The 26,063-nt window shown below is 59.1% G+C and overlaps 2 protein-coding genes across 9 annotated transcripts in view; one reads left to right on the top strand and one right to left on the bottom strand.

Moving 5' to 3' along the window:
- The window catches only part of AXIN1 (axin 1), a 59,492-nt gene extending 36,940 nt beyond the window's left edge, over window positions 1-22,552 (top strand). Inside the window, exons 3-11 of one of the 6 annotated variants that reach the window (XM_036825772.1) lie at window positions 1,433-1,573; window positions 4,832-4,928; window positions 9,579-9,716; window positions 13,969-14,495; window positions 15,015-15,185; window positions 17,277-17,522; window positions 19,232-19,339; window positions 20,977-21,144; window positions 21,768-22,552. In XM_036825772.1, the coding sequence (XP_036681667.1) occupies window positions 1,433-1,573; window positions 4,832-4,928; window positions 9,579-9,716; window positions 13,969-14,495; window positions 15,015-15,185; window positions 17,277-17,522; window positions 19,232-19,339; window positions 20,977-21,144; window positions 21,768-21,894 (1,723 nt within the window). In that variant the 3' untranslated portion in view covers window positions 21,895-22,552. The other 5 variants (XM_036825770.1, XM_036825774.1, XM_036825775.1 and 2 more) reach the window with 5 other exon arrangements.
- A 356-nt stretch (window positions 22,553-22,908) lies between these two features.
- PDIA2 (protein disulfide isomerase family A member 2) lies at window positions 22,909-26,033 on the bottom strand. Of its 3 annotated transcripts, none has more exons than XM_036825971.1 (11): window positions 25,817-26,033; window positions 24,989-25,195; window positions 24,778-24,911; window positions 24,562-24,699; window positions 24,363-24,479; window positions 24,148-24,273; window positions 23,874-24,071; window positions 23,661-23,781; window positions 23,407-23,588; window positions 23,162-23,272; window positions 22,909-23,039 (listed from the first exon to the last, which is right to left on the bottom strand). In XM_036825971.1, the coding sequence occupies exons 1-11, from the start codon at window positions 26,025-26,027 to the stop codon at window positions 22,998-23,000; spliced, it is 1,587 nt and encodes a 528-aa protein (XP_036681866.1). In that variant the 5' UTR covers window positions 26,028-26,033; the 3' UTR covers window positions 22,909-22,997. The 3 variants fall into 3 exon arrangements, with proteins under 3 accessions (XP_036681866.1, XP_036681868.1, XP_036681869.1); XM_036825973.1 differs by having other exon boundaries at window positions 24,148-24,213; XM_036825974.1 differs by lacking the exon at window positions 24,989-25,195.
- Between the last annotated feature and the right edge of the window lie 30 nt (window positions 26,034-26,063).

Genomic DNA, 26,063 nt, shown 5'->3' with positions numbered 1-26,063 from the left:
GGTCCCTTCTCCTCCCGCATCGAGCACACAAGTCCAGGGGACGAGGTGACTCCTACCACGTCCCTGGAGTCAGTGCAGCTGCTGTTCACGAGCGCCCTGACCAGAGCGAGGCTGGAGCCAGGGGCGTTTGCACGGGCTCGATGGGCCCCCAGCACGTCGTAGCCCTCGGCAACCCGCGGGGACTGACCAGCGTTGCTTCCAGGGAGGCTCTGGGAAGAGGAGGCAGTGTGGGGAGCAGCAGCGAAGGGCCGGTAGGGCCGTCATGGGATGAGCAGAGCAGGGTAGACTCCAGAAATCGATGCATGTGTTCGGGGAGTTAGGTGTGAATGGATTCAGAACAAGGTGGATTGTGCAGTACTTAATGCTAACGGCTGGCTCTCCATTTTGATGCAAGGGAGTAGGTAGGTTTTATATGCACGTATTTCAGGTAGAGATCTAAATTTAAAAAAAACAACTATTGAAGCATTTGAGGAAAAACAGAAGAATATATTTGTTCTTTGAGGAAAGCTGGCCTATGTAAGATACAGAAAAATCTATAAAGGGAAAGATTGGTAAATCTGATTTCACAGAAATAAAAAACTTTTGTAATATCAAGATCAACATAAACAATGTTAAAAAGTGACATTTAGGGAGAAAATATTTTTCCCGTATATAACCAGACGTTAATAGTAAGAATATTTAAAGACATCTGTAAATCACTAAGAAACTCATAAACAGTCTAATAGAAAATGGACAGAGGTATGAACAGGTAATTTAAAGAGGAGGGAATTTAAGTGACACCCAAACGTCCAGCCTGACCACCAACCAGGGAAATGCAAACTAAACCCAGGTGTCAGTTTCTGGCTAGTCACTAGACAAGTGGTGTTGGGTCCCACCCAGGGAGTGCTGGACTGCTCCTGGGAGGAAGTGGCTGGGGTGGGGGGGACAGCGAGACAGCCACTGTTAAACCCACAGGTCCCTTCACCCGCCATCGCCCTCATCCGTCCTGTGGCAGTTCTCAGTGCCCGGGAGCCCTGGCCCCGCTCCGTGACCCACTTGAGGGGGCCGTGGCACCGGTGCTGCGGCTGTGCCCACAGGGTCGGGTGGCTTTGCGACAGATTAGCGAGTCTGCGGGCAGCGCTCTGTAGGAGCAGCGAGAGCAGAGCAGCCGTGCCCCATTTCCAGTTATGTGCATAAAAATGCCAACCCAAATAACGCTCCGTGTGTTCACTTACACGTCTGCCTAATGTGGAGGGAAGATGTGGGAGATGCCCATCTCCCTGGGAAGGACAGCGGGGTGGGAGGCAGGGTGGAGACGCCAGCCCTTTCTGCTCTGTCTTCTGAATTGTTTGCGTCTGTAGTTGACATATTGGGATATCAGATGATTCTGAAAATGTGGATTAATGCACGAGGACGTTGTCCGGCAGCTGCTAACGTGCCTCTTTGTTGGCAGGTATGGATCCTGGCGGGAGCCTGTCAACCCCTACTACGTCAACTCTGGCTATGCCCTCGCCCCAGCCACCAGCGCCAACGACAGTGAGCAGCAGAGCCTGTCCAGCGATGCTGACAGCCTGTCCCTCACCGACAGCAGCGTGTAAGTGCCCCTGCCTGGGAGAGCAGCCCCTAAGGGGGAAGCCAGGGCCATCTCCCCAGAAGCTGTTTTGGGGCCCTCCCCAGTGGGGTGTCAGTGCATCCGCATTGCAGGGAGTGTCGCTAGAAATCCTCAAGCAAACTGGAGCCAAGGTTTGTTGTAGTTGCTTCCCTCCAGGCCGAGGCTGCTGGAACCTTTGGAAGAGGGAAAGCCTCAGAGCTGCCTGGGCTGGCGCCCCAGGTTCTGGGTCTCTCTGGTGTTCACGTCGGAGGCGCGGCCAAGGCAGGCCGTCCCCGAGGGCGTCTCCAGTCCATCCTGCTCTGCGATCACGCTCCTTTAATCTGGAAGCCGTCTCACCTGCTCAGCAGTGCCTGTCGTCCCCAGCGTGGTTCTGTACTGGCCTTCTGTGCCCGACGGCTCAGGGATGGCCACCAGGGGCCACAGGAACCACATTGAGCCTCTGTGTCACTTGATGGTGACAGCTTCCTTCATTGTCCTCTCCAGGGAAAACCCTCCCTTGGGGGAAGTGCCTGTTTCTGATACCTTTCTCTTTGGTTCAGCAGGTGACTTTGGGGACCCAGGCGTGCGTCAGAAGTTTGATTGTGTCAGACATGCCCATGTCACATCAGGGTGTTGCCTGTCTGCCTGCTTGGGTCACGTGGGGCCCTGACTCCACCACCCATGAGTGTCAGGCTCGCCCAGCTTTCGGTCGTACGCCATTTGCCGTCTGACCACCACCGAGGGGGAGGTTCTGGCCGGGCCCAGGTCCAGGGCGGGAGGCAGCCTTTGGCTGTGAAGCCAGCAGGTGTGGGCCCATGGCCGCATCCGCAGGTGTCTTGTCCCCACGAGAGCACATGGGGTTGTGGCCCTGGCTGCTCTCAGCGGGTCATGGGGACTCTGCCCCCGCCCTGGCTAGGGTCTAGAGGTCAGATAGGTTTAAATAAGGAGGAAAAGGCTGCCGTGCTCGTCTTTGTAGGTGAGCAGGCCTTTCCACGTTGAGGTCTTGCTCTGTGGGCCGTCTTCTCAGTATATGCTTTGTGCTGCCTGTGTCTTTGTGCTGCTTTCCACGCTGTCCGCTGGACGGGATGGGTCAGGCTGCTGGATGGGATGGGGGGTCAGGCCGCTGACGGGACAGGTCTCTGAACAGGTTCCTGCAGCCCCGTGCTGTGTGCGTCTGGTGCCTTTTCTCTTCCCCTTTGGTGACTACACGGTGGAGGCGTCATCCCGTCAGGTTGAGTCTCTGTGGGGCATTTCTCATTCATCATTACCTTCTCCTTTGTCTTGAATCTTTAATATAAAATGTTGACATGTTTTTAACAACTTATTTGAAATTACTGGGGTTTCAAACACTACCTTCCATGAATATAAAGTATCACATAGAAGGGTTCCAACGAACTGCAGCCCTTCAGACCCCCGGGAGCAGCTGACAGAACGAGATCTGTTTTCCTCTTCCCCGAAACTCAGTTACTGCAATGACAATTAGTCCCTTAATTCTCTCCAAGAAAAGGACATATGTGTTTGCTAAAGGGAAGATCTAAAAATTTTAAAATATTTTTTTTCCCTGATGTTCTATTCATCTTGGTTTACACTGAGACTCAGAAATGTAGGCATAGTCGAGAATTAGGAGTGTAAAATTGTGGCAGGTATTTGAACATATATGAGGCAAAAAATAGGATCATGTGTTTCATCTAAATTATTTCTGATGGCAACTCAGGGTCGCCTCCACCTGGCGAAGTGCTTCCTAGTCCACTGACTTCGGGCATAGATTCTGAGGATGGTGCCTGATCCTCAGAAGCGTATGGATTTTAGGTGCCCTGTCAGAGTACATGAGAAACAGACAAGCTGGTGGCTTGGGACACCTGAACAAGCCCTGGGCTGTGTGAGGGCGTTCAGATGTACTTGATGCTCTTCTTCCCTGATGCCTGTCCCCTGGAGCAGCCTGGCCCCGCTGGACTGTTGAGCCATCTGCACTGTGGCACCACCTGGGACCCTGACAGCCAGGGACACCCGGGCACACCACAGCCTCTCTCTGCCCTGCTCTGAACCTAAGTGCACCCTTTCCACCCAGCCTGGGGTGCAGCCCTGCCTGCCCACAAAGCCACAGAGCTGTGGGTGTGTGTCTGCCCGGGATGGGGCCAGGACACACCAAGTGCTGTGTGCTTGGCGCCTTCGCTAGGCGCTCCAGCAGTCGATGCAGTGAGATCAGAATTGTCATGGCTGCGTGTTCACATCCTGGTGTCCAGTGAAAACAGCACTGCTCTGGCAGCACTTCCCCTGTGGGCAGTGCTTGAGCAGGATGCAAGGGGTTAGGATCACTGGCACAGACATTCACTGCACCTGTCGGACAACTGGGAGGCTAGAGTCTTTCAGTAGCAGACGACTGGGAGGGCCATCTCTTCGAGCTGTGCTCCCCGGAGTAGCTTTCAAATGGCAGGAGAGAGCTGCCGAGTTCTTAAGGGACAGCACCTGTGCAGTGAGCCATGTGTTGGATCTGCTACTTCTCTTGAATAAGTGCTTCGTTATTTTAAAGACAGTGTGTAATTTAAAAAAAATTTTATTTATTTATTTGGTTGCTCCGGGTGTTAGTTGCAGCAGGTGGGCTCCTTAATTACAGCTCCAGGACTCCTTAGTTGCGGCACACGGTCTCCTTAGTTGTGGCATGTGAACTGTTAGTTGCGGCATGCATGTGGGATCTAGTTCCCTGACCAGGGATCAAACTCAGACCCCTTGCATTGGGAGTGTGGAGTCTTATCCACTGCACCACCAGGGAAGTCCCAACAGTATGTAATTTAATTTTTATTTTTATCATAATCTTCAAAAGGGTTTATAACTAAAATTTATGGCAAGGAAACTAATTTGAGCATTTGACAGAGAGATTACACTGCATTACCAATTTACCTTGGAAGAAAGCAGAATATAGGAACCTTGGAAATCTCTTTCAACGGGATCTAGATTGTCTTGGCCACCCATTTTGCAGCCCTCCAATGTTTCCAGTCCATTTAGAGCACCCCTTCCAGGTAGGCACACCATATCCTGCCTGGGCAGTAAAGCAGGGGTCAGCACACATTTTCCATAAAGGATCACGAATAGTCTCTGTCCCATGTTCCTCCTCCGCTTTAAAAATGTAAAAGTCATTCTTAGCCCATCACACCTCAGAAAAATAGGCTGTGCTGGCCCTGCTCTAGATAAAGCCAGCTCAGCCGAACTTGGTTGAGCCATTCTATTTGTGCTCACGCTGGACTGTCTCTTTCTCCTGGACAGGGATGGAGTCCCACCTTACAGGATCCGCAAGCAGCACCGCCGGGAGATGCAGGAGAGCGTCCAGGTCAACGGGCGCGTGCCTCTACCTCACATTCCTGTAAGTTCGTCTGCACAGCCCTCGCCCTCCCCGTCTCCGAGTTTGGGGCTCACCCACCCTCCTGGACCCGTGCCCACCCGTTCTCTCCACTCTGACCAGGCTGCTGTGGCACTGACCTGGCTTCCTAGGAGCTCAGCTCAGGTCCAGGCACGGCACACGGTCACACGCATTCTCGCCCTGTGGTTGGAGGGGGCAGTGCCCACACAGTCGGTACAGATGAGCAGGGACTGCCCTCCTCACAGCCTTTCCCATCGTGTTAAGTGAGGTGCTTCTCCTGGAGGTGGGAGAACCGCTTGGAGCCTGTCGCTGGCTCGATGCCCAGGCCTGGCCAGACTGGCGGCCGGCGGCTCTGTGGACAGCGTGGCAGTGCCCCCGTCCTGAGCACCCATGAGCACTGCTTTGTTCGGGATGAAACAAGGCATTGGCCGCCTGTGGCTGAACTGTGGGGCATCCTGACTTCAAAGCTGCCTCAACTTCACCTCTTGGATAAAAATAACAAGGTGATAGTGGTTCTCCTGATCGTGGGCACTGGGGACCCTCAGAGAGCCCAGTGCAGGGTGGGGCTGGGCAGAGAGTTCCTTTGCTGATGACGGGAGGGATTAGCTGTCCTCGTTTGGACGCGTTGACTTGGAGCGGGAAAGACCTTGCAGGGAAGATGTGGTCTCGTCGCGTTGGTGCGTCCGCAGTGACTCGTGTCTTCCTGGCGGTTTCTGTGCAGGGAGAGCAGATGCGTCTCAGGATTGTTGCACACACCTGCCCTCCATCAGGATTCCTTGGTTAGAGTCTTTTCACTTTTCTGTGGATGCTTTAATTTCCAAATAAGAAAGGTGATATGGTTGAGAAGAGGGCATTTTGTCACCTCCCAGCTAGCCCTTGGCACAGATGCGCCTGAACCAGGCACCGATGGTGTCTGCTTAGGGACAAGTGGAAGACGCTATGAGGGCTGTGTGTGCACATGTGTGTGTACATGTACGCGTGTGCGCATGCGTGTGCCTGCCTGTGGGCAGCCTCCTGGGGATCGCTGAGCTGGCTCGTGTCTGGAGCAGCCTGGGCCTGAGCCGAGGCCGTGGCCACACGTGTCCTCTCTGCTCTGTGGACCAGGCTGGGCAGGGGCACAGAGGAGGGGCCCGGCATCTTGTGTCCCGGAAAATAGGGGTGCGAGGGGACATGGAAGGGGTCACAGTCAGTGCCGTGGAGTGGGGTCCGTGCGTGGATGCTGACGTGATGGGGGGGTCGAGCCCGTTGACGAGCAGGGTGTCAGCATCTTCCCCAGTGTCCCCTCACAGACCACATACTCCCGGGGGAGAAAGCTGCTTTGCGAGAGGACCTGCCTGGGCTCCTGCGTCCGTGACAGGACGCCAGAGCTACCCCTGTGAGGACATAGCCTGAGCTGAGGGCCATCCTGCACAAGAACTGCCCTTTAACTCTCATAGGTCACGGGGTCATGAAAATCCCATGTGGACCCAGCTGAGGCCACCGCACCCTCCAGGGTGAGCCCAGGGAGGCGGGTCGGGGCCGGAGGTGCTCGTGTGGGAGAGTCCCTGCGTGTAGGAAGCACGCCGTCTGCTGTCAGATCCAGAAAAAACGTTCTTCGTGTTGTTCTTGCAACTTGTCTGCAAGTTTGAGATTTTTTCCAAAATAAAAATTTTTTAATTTGAACAATTAAACAAAGTGTTAGACAAAACCTACAGAAAGAGCCGGAGTAGCACGGGGGCGGGTTGTCTGCATGCAGCACTGAGCCGGGCGGAGAGGACAGCGTGGCCCAGAGCCCACATGCTGCCCGAGCAGCTTCCAGAATCAGAACAGCGGTGCCCTTGGGTCCCGAAGGCCCTTGGAGGGCAGTCCTGCATCCTGAGGGTCTGTGTTTCCTGGCCCTGCACCTTGAGCCCAGATTCAAGAGAACGGCCGTGCCGGGTAAATGGGGGCAAGAGGAGAAACACACCGTGAGTGGCCTGCAGCCGGGGGAGTCCTCCCTGGGGTGCGGCCGTCTGCACGCGGGGAGCGGAGTCCCTGCCAGGGCGAGGGCTGGTCGGGGGCTGGTCGGCAGCTGTGCTCAGCTTGGCCATGTCCTCGGGGCAGAAGGTGCAGCCGAGTTTTGTTCAGTGATGTGGTTTGAGGTTCAAGGTGAAGAGACTTCAGCCTCATCCACCACGACTCACATGCACGCCTTCCCCGCCAACGGGAAGAGAATGCTGCTTCGCACCTCTGTTCGCCAGTGACATGTCTTCTGTGGCTGGTGCCCCGGGAGCCCGTGCACATTTGTTTGATTGTCGGACCGGACGCTGGGTGGTGGGCGGAGGTAGGTCCAGGGAGCTGGGGCTCCTGTTGCCGTTGCACGTCTTTTTCGGGAGTTGCCGTTTCTCGGGGGGTCTACTGCGTTCAGTGCTCCTCGCTGCGAGATGCACGGGGGTTTGGGGAGGCCAGTGGAGGGGACGCATGTGGGTGACTGTGTCGTGGGAGAGAGGTGCCAGCATGTGGGGGAGCCTGTGGCCTTCCACATGTGAAGTGTCTGGTCCTGAGATCCTTAAGGCTGAGGGAGGAGCCTCTTCTTTCTTTGCTGGCCTTTTAAATTCCTCAGAAGTTTCACATTTTTATTTACTTGAAATATTTTCCTTTGTGGTTTTTTTTTTTTATTTCTTCAAAGCTGGAAAGGTTACCGTTCTTCCATGAATCTGATAATTATTGTAACTTCTGACAGCTTTCCTGTTTTCGGAGTCACAGCTGCACAGCTTGGAGGCTGTTTTCCAGAATGGACTCGCTGGGTCTCGTCAAGAGCTTTTCCTTCTGCTCTTGTGCGGTCAGAACCCTGCGCTCTCACCATCTGGATGTCGTGCTGGTGTCACAGCACTCTTGGCTCAGTGCTCCCTGCCCCGGCTCTCCTGCTTCTGGCGTCTGACCAGCCGGCTTGGTGGGGCCAGGCTGCCCTCGGGTCCCTGTGGTCTGTCCCAACGCCCGCTCTTGAGGACTCCTTCCAGGGCCCGGCCTCTTGGCGGTCCCACCGCCCAGTCGTCTGGGGCTCATCATTCACGCCCACCTTCTCTCAAGACCTTCTAGAAGTGCTGGGCACCCTGACTGCCCTTCTTGGGCATGGCCTCCTCAGCTCCAGGACAAACCCCTTCCTGGTGTTGGGCACTGCCTGGCCCTTGGCCCCAACTTCTCCGCCTCTGAAGCGTTGGCCTGTGTCCAGGCCTCTTTGAGCCTGTCGTGGTCAGCGTCAGCCTCAGTGGCTTGTCTCTGAGCCCTTGATGTGACATTCTTCCCTAATTTTACATGTTTCTGAGGAACCAGGAACTGTTCTCACTCCTGTCTTGTAGATGAGGAATGGGTGTGCAGATCCAGACCATGTCCAGAGCCCCCTGGTGGGAGAGCTGTGTGGGCACCAGCTCCACCCAGGCTCCCACCCCTGTCCCGCGGCATCCCGCCTCGCCTGCTTCTGTCTGGAGGCCAGGGTTCTGCATAGCCACTGTCCACCCAGAGGTCAGAGAGGGCCCCTGTGTGCCACCCTGTCGCCAGGCCCTCCCTCCCTTGGGTCTCCCCTCCCCCTCACCAGCCTCCTTATGCAGCACTCCTGCCGCTCCCATCCCTCCCTCACTTAGACCTCAGTGGCTTAAATTTTTAAAACATGTTTTGCTATAGAGGACGTTTATTGGGACAGCTGGTGAAATTGGAATAAGATCTGTGATTAGATAAGAATACTGTATCAGGATTTTTTTTTTTTTATAATTGTCCTGTAGCTAGGTACAAGATTGTCCTTGGTTTTTGTTAAATACATTCTAAAGTATATGGGAGTTAGCAGGCGTCACACGTGCAGAGTGTTCTCTGCTGGCTCAAGAAAGTGTGTGCGTGTCTGTGTCTAGGGGAGAAAGTGACAGCAAGTGTGGCAGGTGGCAGTGGGCTGGGGTCCAGGTGAGGGTGCACAGGAGTTCTTCGTACTCTTCTTGCAATTGTTTTGGATTTGAAATTATTTCGCATTAAAGCTAGCTACTCCCCACCCCCGCAAAAGAAAAAGCTATCCAGTGTATTGTTGTAAACTGCATCATGGAATTATGTTCTCTGAAAGGAAGAGCCGTCTGTCATCCCGCCTCTCCCTTGACTCTTTCCTGTACCCAGAGTTTTGTGTCCCTCATCCCAACATCAGAGCCCAGAGCCTGGTCCATGCACACCTGAGTGCCGGGCACTGCTGCCCCCTTGTGTGCAGGGCGGGCGCTGCAGGGAGCGGCCAGCCCTTCTGGCCCGTGGGCTCGTCCTGTCCTCAGTGGTCTTCGCAGCTGCAGCTCTCCTGCCACGCCTCTGCCACGGCCCCAGCCGCCCTGGGTCCCAGCCTGGGCAGTCACGAGAAGCGCTTCTCCGGGACAGGCCAGAAGCTCTTGGGGTAGGCGCCCGTGGGCTGAGGGCGCCGGGGTGGCCTTTGTCCCGGGGACGCAGCTCCCGGCCTGCTCAGTGTCTCCATCCAGGGTCATGTGAGGCGGGAAGCAGCGGTGTCTGCTCGTTCTCACTGCCGGGTCAGCTCTGGGTGGGGGAGAAATGGTCTCTGCATTTGGATAAAATGCAAGCCCCATGTTCTCTCCTCACCTGCGGCGTGGCAAGGCCACCCAGGCGCGGAGCAGCTCCACACTGCACGCACAGCTCACCAGCGGCATCTCCTTGCAGCGCACGTACCGAATGCCAAAGGAAGTCCGTGTGGAGCCCCAGAAGTTTGCCGCAGAGCTCATCCACCGCCTGGAGGCCGTGCAGCGGACGCGGGAGGCCGAGGAGAAGCTGGAGGAGCGGCTGAAGCGCGTCCGGATGGTGAGTGGGTCCCATGGCGGGGCGCCACGCCGGGTCTCTGAGGTGTGTGACCATACTCAGTAGAGTTTAGGGGGCCTTCAGGCCCTGAGCTGCTCCCCTCAGGGCCCCCCAGCACCTCCCCGCCCCGCTGGATCGTGCTCCGCCCCGACTTGGGGGCTTGTGGGCAGCTCTCCCATGACACCTGCTCCCGGACCCAGGCCTGGCCTGCATCCTGCTCAGTGCCCTCCCTGCCACGCGGAGCTGAGATGCCCTTACATGGGCAGGAGGGGCAGGAGGCTCCCACTTGTCACTTCCGAGTGCAGAGTGGCTTTTAGGTCTGGACACAGGCTCTGTTTTGTCTTGTTTTCTGACCTGCAGCCTTGTTTGATGGAACTTTTTTTTTTTTTTTTATAAATTTATTTATTTTATTTATATATTTTTGGCTGTATTGGGTCTCCGTTGCTGCGCGTGGGCTTTTTCTAGTTGTGGCGAGAGGGGGCTACTCTTCGTTGCGGTGCGCGGGCTTCTCATTGCGGTGGCTTCTCTCATTGTGGAGCACGGGCTCTAGGCACACGAGCTTCAGTAGTTGTGGCACGCAGGCTCAGTAGTTGTGGCTCGTGGGCTCTAGAGCGCAGTCTCAGGAGTTGTGGCGCACGGGCTTAGTTGCTCCGCGGCATGTGGGATCTTCCCGGACCAGGGCTTGAACCCGTGTCCCCTGCATTGGCAGGTGGATTCTTAACCACTGCGCCACCAGGGAAGCCCTGTTTGATGGAACTTTGGAGGCTAAGAAGTTTCATAATATTTGTAATTTATTTGCTTTAATACCTTTCTGCCCACAACTGCCAGAGATACCTTGCTTTTGTTGCCCTGGGCGTGTCATTCTACTAGACTCGTTTCCACACATTCAGGGCCTCCGTGCAGAGGTGCTGGTGATAGGCGTGCCCCTCACATGCCCTCCCTGTGCCCAGTCCCCCCTGGACTCCGTGGGCCTCAGTGCTGTGTCACACGGGTCTTTGCTTTTTCTCTTAGAGCAGAAATGTATTCTCTTTTCGATATTTTGCCCAATACCTGAAACTCAAAAATGTGATGTTTCCTGAAGGAGTTGTTTCTCTACCCGATCTTCCTATTTAATATACAGAACCTGAGCCCTCGCTAGGCCCCATCAGAACCCTTGGGAGGGCCCTGCTGTTTCAGTTCCACATTCCCCGGGTGGGCCGTGTGCACAACAGTCTGGAGGCACTGCCATCAGGGTGGACATGGGGCCTGGCACGTGGTCACACCTGGCGGTCCCCTCTCCTGCTGCCTGCACCCGGCTCCAGAGCTCCCAGTGATGCCCAGCCCTGAAACGGGGCCTGGCTCTCCCATCTTCCCCCGCGGGGAGACAGCAGGCAGGTTTCCCATAGCGTGTCAGAACCTGGGACCCCTCACAGCACCAGAAGGCAGCCCTGAGAGTGAGACGCTGGCGGGCGGGGCTGCGCTGCGAGGAGCCTCAGGGAGCCTGCTCGGCCCACGCTCTTCTCTTCCGCCCGCATGGCAACGGCAAGGCCCTCACAGCAGAGAAGGTGCGGCCTGAGGGCTTCCCCTGAGCTGACCAGCTGTCGTCGCGCGGCCCTGGTGGCTCAGCAGTCTGCCCGAGGTCACCCGACAGGCACCCACCCTGCCAGCTCCCGTGACTTGGTCTCACTGCTTGGGAGGGAGTGGCCAGCAGGGCTGGGGTGGGGGGCTGTGGAGGAGCTGAAGGGACAGTTAGAGGCTTGGTTTCCGCCTCCTGCGACCCCGCTCTGAAAAAACAAACACGGGGAGGGGGAAGGGTAAGCTGTGACAAAGTGAGAGAGTGGCATGGACATATATACACTACCAAACGTAAAATAGATAGCTAGTGGGAAGCAGCCGCATAGCACAGGGAGATCAGCTCGGTGCTCTGTGTCCACCTAGAGGGGTGGGATAGGGAGGGTGGGAGGGAGACGCAAGAGGGAGGAGATATGGGGATATATGTTATGTATGTGTATAGCTGATTCACTTTGTTATAGAGCAGAAACTAACACACCATTGTAAAGCAATTATACTCCAATAAAGATGTTAAAAAACAAACAAACACAGATCAGAGTTCCCGTGGAGTGCAGGTGCTTCGGCAGGAGCTTGGCCCCGGGTCACGCGTGTGACGAGGCCGCGTCTTCCTCGGCCAGCAGCATTTCCACGGCACTACCTCTCTGTGAGGCAGCCCCGAGCACGTCGTTGTTAACAACTCTTAAAACCAATGTGCTTAGGACATGACGTGTGTAACATTCCATGAAAGAAGTTTAAGAAAGCGAGAATTCACCACCTTTTCATGTGGGCTTGAGCTTTCGTAATCGTTCTGTTAAGTTTTCAGTCTTGGCTCAGGGGCTGCGTGTGCTTGTGGTCCTGGCAGGTCAGCGTTCTGGGTGAGACATCCTACAGGCAGCTGCAGCTCTAGGTATTGAGTGTGCTTTTCTGACGTCTGAGTCTGAGACTCTTTCTCTTTGTGGCGTCCCTGGCAGATGCTTGGTGGCTGTGCCTGGAGCCCATGAGCTCTCAGGGGAGGGGCTGGACCGAACGCTGTTCTCTGACTTAACAGAAAGTGTCCAAACGAATGTCTAGTGTCAGTTCAGGAACTGGTCGGCGGGCACAGGGCCTCAAGCTCAGGCAGGCTGCCACTTGCAGTGGCCGTTGGCCATGGGTGCCCGGCCTCAGGATCACGTTCTCAGGCGCACGGCTGCTCCGATTGGTCTGCTCCCACAGGCATCCCTCAGTCCCCAGGGGTGTGGCACCCTGCCCAGCAGCTGGCAGTGCGGTCTTGAGTCTCTTACTCAGTGTGACTTTGTAAGCTATATAAATCATGCTATAAGTGAGAGAGTCCTTATTTAAGAGGAGTAAGTACAGTATTTTTATTTTTGGCTGTGCTGCGCAGCTTGTGGGATCTTAGTTCCCCAACCAGGGATCGAACCCAGGATCCTGCAGTGAAAGCGCCAAGTCCTAACCACTGGACCTCCAGAGAAGTCCCACTACAGATTTTTTAATAACTTATTTTCATTGTAAAACTTGGAAAGTAAAAACAAAAGAAAACGAATACTAGCAGCCGAATGGTTACGTAAATCTATAATATCAATATTATAGAACTCTAAAATTGAATTTCTGCACATGCAGAGCTATTAAGAAAAACTAGATGTCAGATCACCAGGAATTCGGAGGTTCCCTCTTGCTCTCTGCTGCCCTAGGTGAATAGTGTCAACACTGCAGTGCCCTGGGGAAGACTTGGCGAGGAGTCTCCCAGCCCCTCATCCCTGCAAAGCACAGGGGTCGAGATGGGGACACAGGATGGGGCGCAGGAGCCCAGGGGTCTGAGGCTCTGCCAGGGCGGCTCCCATCTGTGCCCACAAGGGTGTGTGTTCCCCCTCCATCCATCCCTCTCTCCCTGTCTGTCCTCTTCAGTGCCATTTTCCATCCTGAGTGGCAGTGCCCACAGCTGATGGCATGCCCGAATGACATTTAGGTACTTTTGCGGTGGTGAGTTTTGTGGTGAACTCCCAGAGGTTTTTTGTGTTAAAGTGCAGGGTGGCTTAGTCGCCCGTTTTCTCAGTTATGACCAGACATACTCAGCATTCTGGTTTGGACAAGTCAATAAGACAAGAAAATAAATGTGACTAGTGTCTTTCAGAATTAAAGTGATCGAATATTTATGTTTATAGATGTGGTTATGGTAATTCTCAGAGAGTCAAAGGAAATTCTATTAGTTTAATGTCAGAATTTATTAAGACACCAATAGCAAGATAAGCGAAAACCAAGAGCTCTTCTGTACAAGGGCAACATTCCCTTTGAAAATATGATGGAAAATACGGCAGTAAGATTGAGAAATAGGAAAACTCAACTGAAAAAAACCCAAAATTTTTATTGATAAGCATAAAAGAAAGTGGAACTAGTGCCAGGATTCCCGGTGGTCTCCGCGGCACTGGCATTGTGCCCCTCCTCACTGCACACCCGCCACACTCGGGTGGCGAACCCAGCCTCCATCTGTCTGCACCCTCTTGCCGCGCAGCCTGCCCAGGGCCCAGACGCACTTGCTCCGACTCAGCAGGGACAGGAGGGGCTCTGGGGGCCGCTCTGGGTCGGGCGGCCCTGACAGCACCTCACCTGCCCGGCCTCATCCCGGGCTCAGGGCTCCTGGCCTTTGCTTGCTTGTGATTTGTCTCCCCAAGCGTGAGGTTTCCGCAGTGCTGCCAGTGCCGAGAGGTAACGTATGGCCTTGTCCCCACAGGAGGAAGAAGGTGAGGATGGTGACGTGTCCTCTGGCCCCCCAGGGGCCAGTCATAAGCTGCCTTCGGCCCCGGCCTGGCACCACTTCCCACCGCGCTACGCGGACATGAGCTGTGTGGGGCTGCGGGACGCACACGAGGAGAACCCCGAGAGCATCCTGGATGAGCACGTGCAGCGAGTCATGAGGACACCGGGCTGCCAGTCGCCAGGGCCCGGCCACCGCTCCCCGGACAGTGCGCACATGCCCAAGATGGGGGTGCTAGGGGGCACAGTGCCTGGGCATGGAAAGCACGTGCCCAAGTCGGGGGCGAAGCTGGACACAGCTGGCCTGCACCTCCACAGACACGGCCACCACCACGGCCACCATGGCTCAGCTAGGCCCAAGGAGCCAGCTGAGGCCGAGGCCTCCCGCCGGGTCCAGAGCAGCTTCGCGTGGGGCCCAGAGCTGCACGGCCACGCGGCCAAGCCCCGAAGCCATGTGGAGAGCATGGGCGCCGCCCCCACCACCAGTGACAGCCTGGCCTACAGGTGAGTGTTTGCGGCGGTTCCCTCTTTCTGCATCTGTGTCAGTGAGGCTGTGTGTGTCTCCAGGGGAAACGGGTCAAGGCGAGAGGCCGTATCTCCTGTGGCCTCTGTTCAGCCTTCAAGCCAGGATTCCCCTTTAAAAGTCATTAAATCAGGGTCAGCCACAGAGACAGCAGGCACCTGGGTGCACTGGCCGCTGGAGCTCCGGCCTTGAAGCATGGTCGGGTCAGATGCTCCCGTTTCGGAGGGCAGTGTCTGGGTGAGGAAGGGTGGCCAGGCCCTGGATGCCGCCACCTTGGCTCCAACCCTCCTGGCCCGTGCTGCCTGGACGCCTTCCTTCCTTTCCTTCCCACCATAGAGTCCGCCGAAACAACCCCACTCATGCCCGCAGAGCCAGGGCAGAGGCCCCACGTTCAGGGAGGGGCCCTTCCAGGCCACCCTCCCATAGCCATGCGGGTCTGGGCCAGCTGTCCAGCATCGGGCCAGCTGAAGTAGCAGGTGACCTGGGTCTTGCTCTTGCAGCGGGAAGGCAAGCATGACCTCCAAAAGAAACTCCAAGAAGGCCGAGTCGGGGAAGAGCACCAGCGTGGAGGCGCCAGGCCCCTCTGAGGACGCAGAGAAGAACCAGAAAATCATGCAGTGGATCATTGAGGGCGAGAAGGAGATCAGCAGGCACCGGAAGGCTGGCCACGGGTGAGAAGCCGTGTGCGGGCGTGGGCTGTGTGTGGGCGTGGGCCCTGTGCAGGTGTGGACACAGGCGTCCAGAGCCACCCTGCCAGCCTCTAGCGCCCCTCTGCCAGCATCCCGAGCAGCTGGTCTTAGCATCCCGAGCAGCTGGTCTTAGTGCAAGCCACATGCCACAGAAGCAGGAATTCCTTGGAATTAGGTCCAGTCCATGGCAGCATGAGGTCAACGCCTGCCTGTGTGGACCCTGTGATGGGGTGGGGGTCGTCAATGAGCTTCAATGTCCTGGGCAGGAGTGCCCACTGGTGGGGTCAGTCTGAAGTCGCTGCAGCGCCCCCGCCCCCCGCCCCACCTGGGTGGGGGGGCCTGCTGCCACGTGGCTGCTCTCCTGTGAGAAGGAGCTAAGACAGGGCCTGCGCGAGGAACCTTATGGGCCTGACCTGCTTGTCCTCCGGCTGCCGGGGGCAGTTCTCATCTGGTCTGCGTCCCTCTGAGCTCTGTGTCGGTCTCAGTGTCACCCCTATCCCCTTCGTGGTGGGGACAGGGCTGGGCGGGGGGCCTGGGGCTGGTGGGGTTGGCCCATGGGCGGACTTCCCTGGCCCTCGCCGTTCCTGGGCGTTCCTGGGAAGGACCAAGTGGTGTGTGTGAGGCAGGTGAGGCAGGTCATTGGCGACACGGGGTCCCTGTGTCTTGTGTCCACGTAACCTTGGAACAAGCCCCCTGTCAGCGTGCAGACCCTTTGCAGTCACAGAGCCTGACCTGGTGGTGGGGGGGCCTCTCTGGGAGCCCCTCTCTTGTTCTGGTGGGGGTGGATTTTTGGCTTCTCTGGATTTCTCTCTTCTGCGATTTTCACAGGGACTGGCTCTGTCCTTGGCCGCTCCCCCAACCCCAAATGGAGGGTTGGAGAGTTTCTGTGGGTAAAGAGTAAGAGTCTAGAAACACCCTCCTGGGTTTGGAAGGCTCCTGCCCTCTGGCTGGGCTGCAGGTTCTATCAAATGCTGATGCTGCAGCGTCTCCACCAGGCGCTTCTTGGGATCTGTGGGCCCAGGGGAGGTGAGGCCTGTAGAGGGGAGGATGGGGGGGAGGTGGGGGCAGGGAGTGAGGGGTAGGGTGACGGGGTGAGGTCTCCCTGTGGCCGGCCTTGTGGGACTTTTTAGGAGGAGTCCACCTCCCTCTGGGGTACATTCCCTGGGCAGTTCTGGCATCACAAGGGCACTGGGTCAACCCACTCCCCGCAGGGCCCCCTTCTTGGGATTCCCTCCTTTTTGCTCCTGGGGCTAAGCCCCCCTTTCTGAGACCTCCAGCCTAGCTGAGAGAGGCAGATGTTTTCACTCAGATTCCATTCAGTGGTTGAGTGACAGCAGGTCACACAGATGTAAAGCACGTTCTCAGTGTTTGATGACGGGGAGCATGATGTCACGTGGAGGGGGAAATCAGGAAAGATCACATGTTCAGAATTATGCTAATTACGTCAAGTATTTTTGTTTTTCTTTTTAACTTATTTATATTGGGCTGCATTGGTGCTTCGTTGCTGCGCAGAGGCTTTCTCTAGTTGCGGCGAGCGGGGGCTACTCTTTGTTACGGTGCGCGGGCTTCTCGTTGCCATAGGCTTCTCTTGTTGTGGAGCACGGGCTCTAGGACACGCGGGCTTCAGTAGTTGTGGCGCGTGGGCTTAGTTGCTCCACGGCATGTGGGATCTTCCTGGACCAGGGCTCGAACCCATGTACCCTGCATTGGCAGGTGGATTCCTAACCACTGCGCCACCAGGGAAGTCCCTGTGTCAAGTGTTTTTAATGGAGAAGGAAATACACTGAATATACCGAGAGTGGCTGTTGCTGAATTACATTTATTTTTTCTTTGAATTTCCTGACTGTTTCAGGTTTTTCACAAAGAGCACTTATTTTAATATCAAAATACTTTTCAATAACACTGAAAACTTTTCTTTAAAAGAAGTTTTCGTGGGGAAGCAGAAAAAAAAAGTATTCACATAGGACGTGATTTATATTTCAATACACAAGTTTCCAGGAAGGACTGTACGTTCGAGGTGCAGGGGTCCGTGGGGGGCGTGGGCGCTGCTTACCTTGTTCTCTGGCCCCACAGGTCGTCCGGGGCAAAAAAGCAGCAGGCCCACGAGAGCTCCCGGCCCTTGTCCATCGAGCGCCCCGGGGCCGTGCACCCCTGGGTCAGCGCCCAGCTCCGGACCTCCGTGCAGCCCTCGCATCTCTTCATCCAGGACCCCACGATGCCGCCCAACCCGGCCCCCAACCCTCTGACGCAGCTGGAGGAGGCCCGCCGGCGCCTGGAGGAGGAGGAGAAGAGGGCCAGCAAGGCGCCCTCGAGGCAGAGGTACGGGACCTCGGGAGAGCAGGGCCGCCTGCTGTGTGGCCAAGTGCTGGGAGGGCAGGTGGTCATCACACTGTCCCTTTGGGGAGGGAGGGGGAGCCCTTCCTGTGTCTCAACTGCCCTGCGCATGCGCTCACTCGTCCTCACCTTGGGACTGCTGGAGGTCACAGTCAGATGACCATTGGCTGCTGTGCTGGCTGAGCCAGGAGGGGGCGGTCCTGTGGGCTCCCAGCTGCCTCCACGAAGGGGGCCCAAAACATGTGGTTCACAGCTACACGGAGGGGAGCCCTGATGTCACGTGCAGGCAGTTTGTCGGTGCTGAGATGTGCGCGGGTGTAAACTCTTCTGGAAAGACCCCAGCTCCACAGCCCTCCTCACTGTGCCCTCCTTGGCCTTCAGGGCCAGGGTGGCCCCAGGGGGGCAGGAAGGCCTCCCTTTTGTGGGGGACAGGTCGTCCCTCCAGGCTGGACCCTTGCAGCTGGGCCTTTGAGGTCACTTTCCCGGGCCTGCTGACCCATCAGGATTCCCAGGTGGATCAGGGTCTCTGAGGGGCCTGGAAAGCTGGGGAGTGTGGTCATCAAACTGCAGCCACTGTTTTCCTTGGATGTTACTGGCTCCCATTGCCCTCGGTCAGCCGGGCATCTGGGGTCTGGCCTCACCGTGTTTGGGTCCGTGCTGCTCTGGTGAAGTTGGCGTCAGGGTGCAGACCCTGCCCAGCGTCCGTCTCGGGCATAGCTGGAAGCCCGCATGTGTCCCCCGGGTCACTGAAGGTGACCATGTTTACGCCTAGCTGTCTCACACCCTGTGATCTCATTCTTCAGCGTAGAGCCAGGGAGCAGGCTGTGCAGGCGGCCTCCCTGGTGCTAGCCTGTGAGCTGGAGGCCAGTGGGGCAGCAGCGGGGCCACCGTGGGGGCCGGGGCGTGTGGACACCCTCCCTGCCCTGAGGACCCCCTGCAGGGGCTTCCTGGCCCATCGTCCTTGCTGCCCACTGTCTGTTCTTCCCGTGAGTACTCACAGGCCCTGTCCAGCGGCACGTCCTGTCTGGCTGGTGATGCTGAGCTGAGCCACATGGGCAGCTCTGGCACCTCCACGGTGGTCAGTCTAGGGCACGTGGGCCTTTTGTAAACGGCTACAGACCAGAGAGCTGGGCCCTCCTTGTGGGGTGACCTCCACCCAGGCCGATGAAAGTAGAAGTCGTGTCGGGGCCACAGAGCATCGCCCCCGGGGTGGAAGGCCACTGGGAGAGGAGCTGCCGGGCAGCGAGTCCCCTTCAGACAGAGCAGTGGCCGCGCTCCAGAGCCCGGGTCTGTGTCGAGTGCTGAGTAGGAAGAGCTGCACCCCAGGGAGGAGGCCAGGGCAGCTCCTCTCGGAAGGCGAAGGCTCCTCTGAGTGTGCACGAAGTGACAGGACCCCAGCATGTTCCCGGTGCCCGAGGCTCTGCCCAGATGAGGGTCTGGGAAACCTGGATGGATGGAAGCAGCGTTGGCCTCTCAGCTCATCCTGATGGAGCCCTGATCCTCCCGCTCTGCTCCACAACCCAAGGAGGGCTTTGGTGTCCTGTCGGCTGCGCACAGTGGGAGCCTCGTCTGTGGTGACAGAGCGTCTTGGGAGCCCCTGCTCCGTCTGCCCGCTGGTCTCCTGTGGTCACCGCCAACCGCTGCTGGAGGCCCTGCCCAGGCCCACGCGGCTCACTGACGCCGTTGTTCCCTAGGTATGTGCAGGAGGTCATCCAGCGGGGGCGCTCCTGTGTCAGGCCAGCGTGCACGCCCGTGCTGAGCGTGGTGCCAGCGGTGTCCGACCTGGAGCTCTCCGAGACAGAGTACGTGCGCTCCCCCCGGGTCTTCCCGGTACCGCCCAGCCGTACCGCGCCTCCGGCCAGGTGCTACAGTGGCGCAGCTGTGCCCGCGATGGGAGCTCAGGCACTGCACCTGAAGAGTTGGGTCTGCAAGTGTATCTCTGTCAAAGGAACCGCTGACCGTCCACGTGGTGACAAGTGACCAACGGGCCAGAGAGGAGGTCCACTCGCCTCCCGCACTCTGGCCTCATGTCCCCACCAGGCCTTGGGACTAGCTGGTCAGCGACCTGCCCGGCTTGATGCGGTCGGTGCAGCCCTGACTCCCCTGGCGCTGCTGACCGGAAGCGTCAGCCCCGGGCGCTTGTGCACAGCAAGCGGGCTCTGTTCTCACGTGGACCACAGGCACCTGCGGGTCGGCTCCCTGGGCATACGCGGGCCAGGCTGGGCGCTGGGGAGCCAAGAGCTGTATGTAGACAGTGCTGGCCACCCTGTTCCTGCACTTCTGCTCAAGACAGAGAAGAAGGAAGGGACCCCCACCTCAGCCTTGCCGGGCTGACCCCAGACAGTACATCATCACACCCGGCTGAGTGTCCTGAGGGGCTCACGACCTCCCCATAGGTCACTCCTCCAGTGGCCCCCGGAGAAGCAGGGACTCGGCATCCCTTCTGTAGAGAATGGACCCCACAGGAACCCCAGCTGGGCTCCCAGGACAGCCTGGGCTTGAGGTCGCAGGACTGAGGGAAGGGAAGTGGGCGCTGGGAGCCTGGCTCAGGCAGTGGATGGCCACACAGCTGAGGTGACCACCTGCTCTGTGCCCTGGAGCACCGGGGCGGGGGGGTCCCCGGGGAGAGTAGAGCCTGCTGTGAGCTCAGGTGGTCTTCCTGACGTGACACTGACGTGCCCAGCTGGCCAGGGCAAGGGCTGTGCCAGGCTCCACATGCGCAGCTCTGGAGCGGTCACAGGACCGGACGCTAGAGGAGACGGGTGCTGCCTGAGCCTGGGCAGGAGGCGCTGCTGGCCTCAGCCCTCTCTGGAAGTGTGGCTGGCTGCTGCCTATGGTCTTGTGACAAGCTCTCTGCCATGAGGCAGATCCACGTCAGGATCCGTCACAGTTCTGTTCGTCCAGTCCCTGGCCTTAGGTGTTTGTGAAGTTTGGGGCTGTAGGCCTTACTAGGACACGAACAGTTTAGCCCAGCCTCAAGGCGGGGGCTGTGGCGGGTCCCGTGGCCTGGCTGTCTCATGCAGCCCAGCAGAGGCATCCGCTGTGGGTTCCGGCTCTGAGAAGCCTGCTCGCCCAACTTCACATGGTCTGGGTAGTGGGTGCTGCCCGCCAGGCAGCTCAAGCCACAGTGAGACCAGGGCCTCGCAGTGGGTGGTGGGCAGGCCGAGGCACTGGTCGGACAATTGGTGGGCAGGCAACGAGCTGCTGTCCGTGTGGGTCAGGGCACGTGGCTGGCGCAGGACTGGAAACCTGGGCTGAGGCGCCACGCGGGGTGAGCCCCTCCCCCGGGGCTGAACGTGGCTATGTGGGTGGGGCGGGCATCAGGGCCTGTGGATGTGTGGCACTTCTGAGCGTGGCGCAGCCCACCCTGCAGGCCCTGCTCTGTCATTTACTGGGGGGCCTGGGGCCCAGCAGTCACAGCTGCTTCTCCGCCCCCCAGGACAAAATCGCAGAGGAAGGCAGGCGGTGGGAGTGCCCAGTCGTGCGACAGCATCGTCGTGGCCTACTATTTCTGTGGGGAGCCCATCCCCTACCGGACCCTGGTGAGGGGCCGTGCGGTCACCCTGGGCCAGTTCAAGGAGCTGCTGACCAAGAAAGGCAACTACAGGTGAGAGGCAGGGGTGGGGTCCGCTCAGGAGACAGTGCTGTGTGCTCGCGCCTCGCTGAGTGCTTGCCTCCACCTGTCTGGCCATGGGCTGTCGGCGTGAGCCCCGCGACAGATGGGGTATGGGTGGTCTCAGGTGGCTGAGGGCTCCAGGCCGAGCAAGGGGTCTGGAGAGTCTGTTGGTCCCCATGCTGGTGTGACCTGAGTCGGCCTCATCTCAGCCTCCTAACCATCCTCCGCAGGTCTGCCCTGGGCTGCCCTGCCGGCCTGAGACCAGCCCCTGCAGGCTCCTCATCGGGCTCTGTAGGTCGGGTGGGGCCCATGGGGTCTCGGCTGGGGTCAGCCCACGGTGGGCCTGCCTGGGTGGTTTGCTGTGGCCACTGGAGGGGGCCTGGGCCGAGTGCAGGTGCTTTAGCCCAGTGGAGAGGACAGAAACCCCACGCCCACCCACTCCTCCCCCACAGCACCTAGAGGCCGGGGCAGGGACCCCGCATGTGGTCACCGCACGTGTCCAGCACCGGCACTCAGGCACCGGGCAGAACCGGCTCGCGTGCCCTGCAGGAGGTGTTGGGGGCGGCCGCCAAACTGCCGGACGCTGCCGCCCTCACCGCCCCTCCCGCCCGCAGATACTACTTCAAGAAGGTGAGCGACGAGTTCGAATGCGGCGTGGTGTTCGAGGAGGTGCGCGAGGACGGGGCCGTGCTGCCCGTCTTCGAGGAGAAGGTCATCGGCAAGGTGGAGAAGGTGGACTGACCGGCGGGCCTGGCCTCCGCGCTGCGCACCACGAGGGCCTGTGCCGGGTTGCGAGAGTGTGGCAGACACGCGGCTGCTGGCGGAAGGCCGGGTGCTGCCCGCCTCACAGTCGCCACCCCTTTGGTCCATCTCTGTCCAGGAGGGCGGGGGTCCCTCTGGGGTCCCACAGGCTTCCACCCACTCCTCTGCAGGACACTCAAGAGCCCACCCAGCAGGGAGCCCACCATGGGGCCGCCTTGAGACCCTCCCCCACGGCCCCCTGCTGCTAACCGCGGACGCCCCTGGCGCTCACCCCACAGGCTCTGCTTCTCCTTCTGGGACTCGCCCGCCATGGCCTGCCCTGGTCAGGCCTGTCCCAGAGCCGGGGTGCAGGGGGCCCCATGGGGCCTCTGTCCATTGTACATGTCACCGAGTGCCTTCAACACAGCTTGTCTCTTGCCTCACTGTGTGGACCCGGCGACGGAGCACCGAGGCCCAAGCGTGGGCTCAGCGGGTCCCGGGCCCCTCCCTCCTAAGGGCCCATGTAAATATGTACATTTCTCAGGCCTGGGCCAGCGGGGAGGGGCTGCCCCAAGCCCGTTTTTCATGCGCTGACTTGTACAATTATCTTTTCAAAGGTACTTGGATAATAATGAAATAAAACCATTTTTGAATCTTCCCTGGCTGTGGACTGCACCTGTCCAACGTGGCTGGTGGGAATGCCCCTCGGCTGGCTCCTGGGAATGTTCCTCGGCTGGCTCCTGGGATGTGTGCCCTGTCTCCCAGCCACCAAAGGAAGTCAGGCCAGCCTCCGTGGCGGGGAGGGGGGGCCATGGAGCAACGCTAGCAGAGCTTGGGAGAGAGAGTGGGCCCGAAGCCAGCAGCAATGCCATGCTCCCCCTTCCTGCCCCAGTGGAGCCTCAGACCTGAGCCAGGGACCCATCTTCCATCCAAGATGTGAAGGACCCAGGAGGCTGAGATTGGGCCCAAACCAAGGGCCAGGGTGCCTGCCTTGCTTAGGAACCACACACACAGTCCAGGACCAGAGCTCTTTATTCACAGCCCACAGCTTCCATGGGCACCAAGGGACATGGCTCCCCGGGTGGGCGCTGACAGCGGTGCAACTACAGCTCGTCCTTGGGCTCCGTTGTGTTTTCTGGCATCTCCTGGAAAAGGGTCACAGAGACTCAGCTGGAAGCTGCACCCTCAGCCCATCCCAGCCCATGTCACAGCCATGCGTCCAGAGGACTCGTCCAGAGACCTGGATCCTTGGGACAGAGACACCCACCGGGAAGGGGGCTCCGGGCACCTCCGTGGGCTCCTCTGCAGGCAGCTCACCCCCGCTGTCCAGAAACTTGGAGAAGGTCTCCAGGTCCCTGGTGCCTTTGTATTCAATCACCTGAGGAAGGACGGGCGGGTCTGGGGGACACACTGTCCGGGGTCTAAGGCCAGCCCTCCGAGGCCACGCCCCATCTCCAGCCGAGGTCTGAAGAGCCTAGACTGAGCCCAGACCAAGGATGGGTCCTGCCTCACCTTCCGACTGGGCCCCGCGGGGAAGTACTTGAGGGTGGGGAAGCCGTGCACAGGGAGGGCCTCCAGCTCGTTGGCCGTGGCATCCAGCTCGGCGATGACGATGTCCTCGTGGTCCCTGTACTTCTCAGCCAGTGCCTCCCAGGCTGGGGCCATCTCTTTGCAGTGGGTGCACCATGGGGCATCTAGGACAGGGGGGCGTCAGCGCAGCCTGCAGGGTCCCTGCTGCCCACCAGCCCACTGCCCTCTGCACTCACAGAACTTGATAAACACGTTCTTGGTTTCATCAAAAGCCACCTGCTCGAAATTCTTGCCCACGAGGGTCTTGACTGGCCGCTGGTCCCAGTCGGGGGGGACCTCCTGGCTCAAGTGATAAGGCTGGGAGAACCGGCCAGGTGCTTTATTGAGGGTCTCTCCCAAGAGCCGCTGCTCGCACCCCCGCCCCCCAACTGGGCAGTCCAGCAGCGGACCTTGACCTCCCCACCCAGGACTGCACGGCAGAAGGCTGCAACCGAGGTGGCGGTGACTGGCCCCCTGTCCGCAGGCATGTACTTCTTGGTGGTCTCAGTGTTGATGAAGCGTAGGGTGGGGGCCTCCTCGGCCTTGAGGCCGAAGTACTGGAGCACGTGGTCGTTGTTGGCGCCCACGTCCACCACCACAAACAGCACCTGCCAGCAGGGAGTCCGCGTGGGCGCCCCGCCTCCCCACCACCACCCCACCCCCCACCCTGGGCCGAGCCAGTACCTGCCCCCGGAAGCCGGGAGCCGCCTCCCGGAAGCCCGCCAGCAGCTCCCGGTGGGGGGCCAGCGTCTGGTTGACGAACAGCAGCAAGTGGTTAAGGATCCTGGCTGCAAAGATCTTACGGGACGTCTGCGGGGGCAAGTGGTGCTCGTGGGCTACTCCTGCGCTCGCCTCCCATCCTCCGCTCCGACCCGCACCTGCCCTCCGGCCCCACTCACCTGGCTGTTGAACTCCGTGACCAGGTGCATGCTGTGCGTGAGGAGGAAGCGTGACAGATCCCCCTGGTCCAGGCCCAGCTCCTCATCCACTGGGAAGTCTGCCCGCCCCTCGTCATACTGGACAACGCCGGGTGGGTCAGCAGGAGCCATCGCCCTGACTCCGACCCCCACTTCCGCCCTGACTCTGGGCCTAACCCACCTTTTTGAAGAGGACCACGGTGTCCTTGGTGAGGCCGAACTTCTGAAAGAGCTGAGGCTGGTTGGTGAGGCCAAAGCTCACGTCCAGGGCATCCTGGGCCAGGGCCAGGAAGGTAGCCACATCCTTGTCCTGCAGGTCCTAAGGGGCCCGAGCCTATGAGGCCAACTGGCCTCACAGACCCTGCTCCCAGGCCTGGCCCCCGTGCCACCAGCTCACCTGGAAGAAGCCAATGACCACCACATCCCGGGCATCTATCAGCGCTCGGGCGCCCTCCTCATCCTCCAGCCGCGTGGCACTGGGCCCCACCCGCCGCCTCAGCCACTCAGCGATGCCCTCGGCCTCCCAGGGGCCTGCAGAGATTCCCCTCAGCCTGGGCCAGCCCTGCCACCCGCCCACCCGCCCACCCGCCCATGCCCACTCCCCGCACCAGTGTACTCCTCTGGGTGCGTGTGGTTCCCGTCACGGAAGAACTTGAGCGTGGGGTACTCTGTCACCGCAAACTCCTCGGCCAACTCTGGCTCTGCGGGCCCGTCCACCTTGGCCAGCCTGACTTTGGCCGACTCTGCTGCCAGCAGGGCAGCCGCCTTGCTGTACTCAGGGGCCAGTGCCTTGCAGTGCCCACACCACGGGGCGTCTGGGGGACAGGGCCATGAGCGCCCCAGGCCTCCATGGCCCCAGTCGCAGCCCCTGCTCCCGCCCGGCCAGAGCTCGCCGACCTTGGGGCCAGTCAGGTCCAGCAGGGAGCAAGCATGTCCTGTCCACACCTCCCTCATCAGGGGCCCGCCTGAGCCTTGGCCACATGGAGCCCAAGCACTGGAGACCAGCCTCCTCAAGGCCCCCAGCTTGGGGAGGCAGTGGCCAGTACTGTCCTGACAGTGAATTTAGGAGGAATTTTCCATTGCCGCCCCCTGAGGCCGGCTCCCGGCCACCTGCCTGTTGAGGCCTGCCGGCTAAGAATGGCTCTCACGTGTGAAAAGCTTGTAAAAACCCAGAAGAATGTGCAAGCCTGAATGCTGGCTGGCCCTTTACGGAAGAGTTTGTAGAAGGACAATGACCGTGGGTCTCCCCTGCACCTGTGCCCTTCACCACTGTGAGGCTGGGCCCCCAGGCCCAGCTCAGCCCCAGGGCTGTGCCTCGGGTGTCTTCTGACGGAGCTCCAGGAGCACGGTGGGGGCGAGTGGCCCTGGCATGGGGGGGTAGAACCCCCCAGGTGGCCCCTGCGGGTCTCCCAGCCCCACCGGCCCCAAGCACTCACAGAACTCCACCAGCAGGGCAGGGTGCTCCTGCAAGGCCAGGCCAAGTGTCTGCCGGCTCAGCACCAAGATCCCATCCTCCTCCGGGGGCTCCTCCTCCGGGGGCTCCTCCTCAGGGGGCTCCTCCAAGGCACCCTCGGGCCCTGGCCCCCGTCCCCACAGGCCTGAGGCCCCGAGCAGCAGCAGCAACACCGGCAGGAGCTGGCCGTCCATGGCAGTGCCGGGGCCCACGGGGCGGGGGCAGATAAG

The sequence above is a fragment of the Balaenoptera musculus genome, chromosome 15, assembly GCF_009873245.2.
Source record: "Balaenoptera musculus isolate JJ_BM4_2016_0621 chromosome 15, mBalMus1.pri.v3, whole genome shotgun sequence".
Lineage (NCBI taxonomy): Eukaryota > Metazoa > Chordata > Mammalia > Artiodactyla > Balaenopteridae > Balaenoptera > Balaenoptera musculus.
The sequence above is the reverse complement of the archived record's forward strand: the minus strand, read 5'-3'. Positions and strand labels throughout refer to the sequence as shown.